The following is a 6,410-nucleotide window of genomic DNA, read 5'->3' as shown; positions in this document are numbered from 1 at the left end:
GTGTGTGTGTGTGTGTGTGTGTGTGTGTGTGTGTGTGTGTGTTAGACCCGTGTGCTTATGTTTGTTTTGCATGCTCTTGTTTGACCCACCCTGGATGTGCTTTTCCACTCTGAGTGGTTGAGGGAAAGCTCATAAAATCTTTACAGTGCAGGGATGGCAAACTGCCTCCATGTTGTAAGAATCAAACTCCACGACAACCGTGTGTGGTGTAATTAAATCAGACAGCAGGTTATTATTATGTTTAACATATCTAAATGCCAACAAGATCACATCATGCCACGAGCAGCTTAATTGCTTTGAAATGAGCGTGGATTGTGACCTGCTGGAATCAAACATATTATTCATCATGTCTCTTTCTCTCTCTCATTCTTGTTCAGATGCAGTAATGGAGCAGCTATTATTTCTTATAATTTTCTACTTGCTTCCTACTCTCATCTCGTCCATACATAATTCAACGACCGGAGGTAATGTGTGTGTGTGTGTGTGTGTGTGTGTGTGTGTGTGTGTATGGTTTCTGCTCCGTGCATGTTGAATTTAACACCACAGAATGTCTAAAGTGGCCCACCTCTGTTGCTTTGTGAGATTAAAGGGTGTTCTGTTTAGATTCTGTAAACTGAGTTTCATAGATTTCAAAGAGCTATCTGCCCTCAGTCCTCATGTTCAGCCGGAACTATAGAAAGAAAAAATGGATTGCCATGTCAGTTCTCCCTTTTCATTGTGAAAGCAATATATAGCCTACACAATCTTGATGAATCAAAGCAATTCAATGTCTTATACAGTTCAGTTCACAAGTGTACATGCCCCTTGCAAGATGTGAAAATGTTTATATATATAATATGTGAGAACTATTTGACATAAAATGTGATCATAAATTGCACAAGACAAAAATAATTAGTAGTACTGAATTTGTAAACCAAATGAATGTAAACTTTTGAACACAATTATTTTATACTTTTTTTTAAATTTTTTATTATTATTATTTTTAATGTGATTATCTGTGAATCTTTCTGCAGGTTACATAGTTATGCCAGTAGTTGGCGAGTGAGTCCATGAATCATTGACTGATTGATTGATACCAGCTTGCAATATTCTTTCTATAAGGTTACTCAATTTTAACTTATTGTTCATTGAATTGTTATATAAAAGCAACATCACACTCACAATTGTGCTGTTGCTTTGAACATTTGCTCATTAGATTTGCTTAAATATCTGTTTCTCAGGGCTGTACGCAATATAAAATATATATTTTTTAATATATCTCTTTTTTTAAGTGCTAAGCATCTTAAAGATTCTCCAAGGGGTATGAACACTGTATTTTGATATGAGACAGTACTAATAAATTCCTTATAATCCATCACTGCATTACAGACGTGCAAGGGGACTCCGATATAAATTTAACTGGAACATCTGTCATTTTTGTTTATTGATGTAAGTTTGTGCATTGTGACTAAGCTGAAAACATTTCATCTCTATTCGTTTCATCCTCCCCCATCTCTCTTACTCTCTTTCAGGATGTGCAATCATTCGTCCCCCCAGAGACGGAGGGATTCGCTACAGAGGACTGACTCAGGAACAGGTAAATGTCTACGGCAGCACATTAAACTGGCAGTCATAAACATCAGTGTCAGTTCTGATGGGACTATGACCCATAGCAACGTCTAATTCAGTCTACAAAACGTCGCTCTTTCGCTCTCTCTGTAGATCCGCAGTGTGCAGATCTTGCCAGTAGACTATGAGATAGAATATATCTGTAGAGGAAGCAGAGTTATTGTGGGGCCCAAGGTCCGAAAGTGCCTCCCCAATGGCACCTGGACTGACATGAACCAGCTCAGCAGATGCTGTAAGTGCCCTTTCTATCCTATTGTATCGATTAATATCTATACTCACACCGTGTCTACACCGGACGCGAGCGAATATACAATAGATATTCGACAAAATACAATAGAACAATAGAACCTATTATGCTGTCTACACTGGATGCGGCGCGGCGCGACAAATTCCCGACAGTAAACTGCTGCTGCGTTCTATTTATGACGTACTGACACAAATTTCAAATGTTTTTTAATGGTTGCTTTGTCGCGTCCAGTGTAGACAGACTTTAGCTGTTGCGGCGCGGCGCGACACTACAACTGTCACATCCGGTGTAGACGTGGTGTAATACACGGCTCTGTGGAATTCTGGATTCTGATGGTCAATAACAGCATTCTAAGGTCAAATTCTAAATAAATGAACTAAACTGTATAATAACTAGAACTATATTGGAATAATTAACAGTTTCTCTTGTAATATTTCTTATATAGTTCCACAGTCCTCTCACACACACACACACAGGCACAATGGTTTTTATACTGTACAAACTGTATGTGCTATTGCCCTACACCACCCTACACCTAAACCTACCTCTTACATGATACTTTATGCATTTTTACTTTCTCAAAAAAAAAACTCACTCTGTATGATTTATATTTTGAAAAATGGGGTCATGGGGTAATGTCCTCATAAGTCACCTTCTCCTTGTAATACCTATGTCATACCCATGTCATTATACAAATTTGTGTCCTCATATGTCACAAAAATGCACACACACACACACACACACCATTTTATTAAAATGTAATTGTCTGTGTGTTAGTGGCGTTACACTTTAAGGCTGTGTAATTTCAAGTTTGTATAAATGTGCTAAAAGGATGTGAGATGTGCTAAACGTGTTGCTAAAATTCTCAGTATTGGTTTGCTCGCGTTCCTGGGTGTCTCTGGAGAACGGGAGGGTGGCGCTGCATCCCCCTGGACAACCAATAGAGGGCACAGTTCTTCACTACAGCTGTCATGCTGGCTTCCTATTGGAGGGTTTCAGTATCTCACACTGTACCAAGCTGGGCAAATGGGACTCTCCTAAACCACTCTGTGTCTGTGAGTATGTTTATGATTTAACGGTCAATCACACAAACACAATGTATTTGTTTCCCTAATATGAATCATTTTAACCCTATGTGGCTCTTGTTTTCTTTTGTGCATCATCAGATGACAGTAATTATACAGGTAAGACGTAAAATAATCTAATATGGTTATTTCATTTCTTATGTCAGAGGTCACATTTCCCAAGACTGTGTCCTAGGTCACATCTCATTTCAGAGATCACATTTACAAAGAATTTCCCTAAATGCTGTTATTTTACAGCTCATATCTGTTTATCACTTGACAGTCCACTAAAAACAAATAGCAGAGTGTAAAATGTGACCCTGGACCACAAAACCAGTCATAAGGGTACATTTTTTTTAATTGAATTTAAATTTTAAATATACAATGTTTTTTTGGCTATTGCTAAAAATATACCCAAGCGACTTAAGACTGGTTTTGTGCTCATTTTGTGAAGGGTCACAAATGAGAATGTAAAAATATTAATAAGCTATTTTTTAATATATATATTTATTTACATATTCAAATTGTAGACCACAGTTCCGTCGGTTGAAAATCTAAATTGTAATGCTTAGTTCAACCACAAGAGGGCTGTATTTTACCATCAGTCGTTTGAAAACTGCTCCCTCAATTCTTCAAATAATTTCTATTATTTTAGTGCCGTGTCTCTCCCTCAGTTAAAATGTATATGAAAGTGTGTGTGTGTGTATATAGATATTATACATTATCATGTTCATAAATTCATTTAGTTTTACCATCCAGACCATTTCTGTTCCTCAGACTATTGCTCAATTAAAGCAGCACTATGTAACTTTTTCTGTGTTCAAAATTTGCAAAATGTATATAATGAGCGAGTACATCATGAATTCATCTTCCAAACCGCGTTTTTGTCTTATTCCGAATCACTACGGTACACTTATAATAAGTACTTATATTTGGACTATTGTAGCCTGGTCGGGTCGTCACCGCTGCGGAGTAACACACCTGCGTGAATCGCCAGAGACATAAACTTAGAGAAGTAGCTCCGGTTGGAATGTTCTTTCGCGGGATGTGTGCAGGTCTGTTTATTAACCGCTAGAGCGCCAAAAGTTACATAGTGCTGCTTTAAATAATTTATTTGTGAACTCTTGTGTTACGCGGTGGACACACTTTAAGATCCTATTTATTTATTTGATCAACAACTAGATTTTCAGTTACAGTTTTTCTCAGTTGCTTCTTAAATCGTTCCTTCAATTTGCAAACCAGTATGTGCATTTCTCGAAATAATTTGTACAATCAGCACCACACAATGGATTACTTGCAAAAGCCTGTAACTTAATCAAAATCCTTAGTTCATCTCTCAAAAGAAAGTATTTATGCCAATGACCATGTCCTGACAAGTGAATAAGTTCTTTTATACAAATATAGACTGTATATATGTATACTTATGTGTGTGTGTGTGTGTGTGTGTATTTGTATAAAGTATATTTACAGTATAATGTAAAATGCAAGTGGACTAATATGAAGCATTAAAGTAAGTATACAGTATTACAGTACATTGCACATTGTTTGATTACATTACATGGGGGGGTGTAAGACTATTTAACAGAGAACCAGTATAATATAGTTTGATCAACATGATATAAGCAACTGATATGGGAAAGAGCAGACAATTGTACATAATCAGTTGCATGAATGTACAAAGGCATTCACAATTTGTTCAAAAGAATGAGAAACTGCTATTATGATGTGCCTAGATGAGGTAGAGGTTGAACAAGTAGTTTTGAGAATTTCAATTATGTTCTGAGAAAGTACCCAGGCGACTGAGAAAAACTGTAAAATGTATATGAATCTGCATGACAGTGATCCTGTGAGTTTTCACCGTTTTTCTCACCAAATTTATACCTTCGCAGGTTTCTTTTGAATTGGTCATAAAGTGTGGCAAATATGTTTTAAGACCTCATTGAGGGCCATTCTCATTCTTGAAACCATTTGATTGGTCAGAAATCTTGGTCGTGCAGGATGAGTCATCAATCATTTTTTTCTCTTTTCCCAGAAGTGAAAACTTTTGTACATTTTTATATGTATATATAATGCTTAGTACACTAACATATACAGTAGATGACTTCAAGGCTAACACATTTGGTCTAAAAGCTACAAAACTCTCATTGTGATGTCACAGGGTTTTGAAAAGTACAAATATTCCATGTATACATGACAAACATTCCATTTATATAATGTCATATAAGCTTCATGCATAATGATAATAAAGAATGAGCAAAATGCTGTTTAAAATGGTTTTAGATACAGCATAGAATAAAGGACATCAAATTCATGTCAACTTCCCCACTATACAATCTCATTATAATTTTTCAGGCTGCCAGAGTCTCTCAGCATTAACCCAAGCGCTTCTGCAAGCACGACTGTAGCACCCTCTCATTCATCTGTCCCTCCCTCTTATTGCCTTCCATTCCTCTCAATCCCTCTGTGCTTTCTTTAATTTCCCCTCGTTTCTTTCAGCTCTGCTGATTTAGACTATCAAGCCTCACGAATGCACTCTCTCTCTCGACTCCCTCTGTTAACTCACAGCGAGAGATCGCCGCCTACTTAGTGCACTCTCAGCAGGCTGAAGATTAACACTCGGCCAGTGTTTAGCTCTGTGTGTATTTCTGCTCTGTGTGTATATGAATGTATATGAGGTTATGTGTGTATCTCCGCACAGTGTGTGTTTAGGTGTGTGTCTGCATAAATTCGAGCCTGTGTGTACGGGGTGGTGATTACATCGCTTTTACTGTGGTTGTTAAATGGTAATTCAGCATAAAGGTGACCTTTTGTTTGCCAGCCCTTTATAAACCCCTCTATAGGATGTTGTTGCTTTATGAACAAGAACTGACCTTGTACATAAAATCACATTCTGTTTTGTAAACATATTTATATATCACATAAACTAATGGGTAATTATATATCCTCACAGGAGGCTCTGCTGGCCTTTCTTTTATTAAATAACAACTAAAGATCAGGGATGAATAATTAATGACTGGCATATGGAGAGAGCGGATTCAAAGGGAGCTCCAAATGTCACTAGAGCATCTCCGGTCCTGAGGTTCACGGTAGCTCAAGTAATCTTCAACTCTACTCTGTTGTTTTAGAGTATTTAGTGTGAATAGGAGAATCCAGAGAGTTGTGGGGCAATTAAAGTTATCTACATGATGTGGTGTCAATATTGGCAAGTACTGTATGTTCTGATTCAGTGGAAGTGAAGTGTAAGTGCACCATGAGATCACATGGATAGAATTATTTGATGGATGGATGAATAGAGGAATCTTTCTTGATTTTTAGTTTTTTTTTATCATGATGTGAAAAGGTTGCCAAACAAAAAAAGTCAAAATAAAGAACTTATATATATATATATATATATATATATATAGTATTATTATTATTATTATGGACACTTTGCAAATTTATAATTACAAAGGCATGAGCTTTTGTGTGTGTATATATATATATATATATAT

At 36.7% G+C, this 6,410-nt stretch overlaps 1 protein-coding gene across 3 annotated transcripts in view; it reads left to right on the top strand.

Annotated features, from left to right (window-relative positions):
* LOC107683297 (gamma-aminobutyric acid type B receptor subunit 1-like) overlaps positions 1-6,410 on the top strand; it is a 64,809-nt gene that overhangs the window by 5,393 nt on the left and 53,006 nt on the right. For 2 of the 3 annotated variants that reach the window (XM_016479361.1, XM_016479354.1), the window contains exons 2-6: positions 378-464; positions 1,512-1,576; positions 1,702-1,840; positions 2,725-2,910; positions 3,022-3,039. In XM_016479361.1, coding sequence (XP_016334847.1) covers positions 386-464; positions 1,512-1,576; positions 1,702-1,840; positions 2,725-2,910; positions 3,022-3,039 — 487 coding nt within the window. In that variant the 5' untranslated portion in view covers positions 378-385. The remainder of the gene's footprint in view (positions 1-377; positions 465-1,511; positions 1,577-1,701; positions 1,841-2,724; positions 2,911-3,021; positions 3,040-6,410) is intronic. The other variant, XM_016479368.1, reaches the window with a different exon arrangement.

Source organism: Sinocyclocheilus anshuiensis, unplaced genomic scaffold (assembly GCF_001515605.1).
Source record: "Sinocyclocheilus anshuiensis isolate Anshui unplaced genomic scaffold, SAMN03320099.WGS_v1.1 scaffold1170, whole genome shotgun sequence".
Taxonomy (NCBI): domain Eukaryota; kingdom Metazoa; phylum Chordata; class Actinopteri; order Cypriniformes; family Cyprinidae; genus Sinocyclocheilus; species Sinocyclocheilus anshuiensis.
Note: the sequence above shows the minus strand (reverse complement) of the source record. Positions and strands in the feature narration are given on the sequence as shown.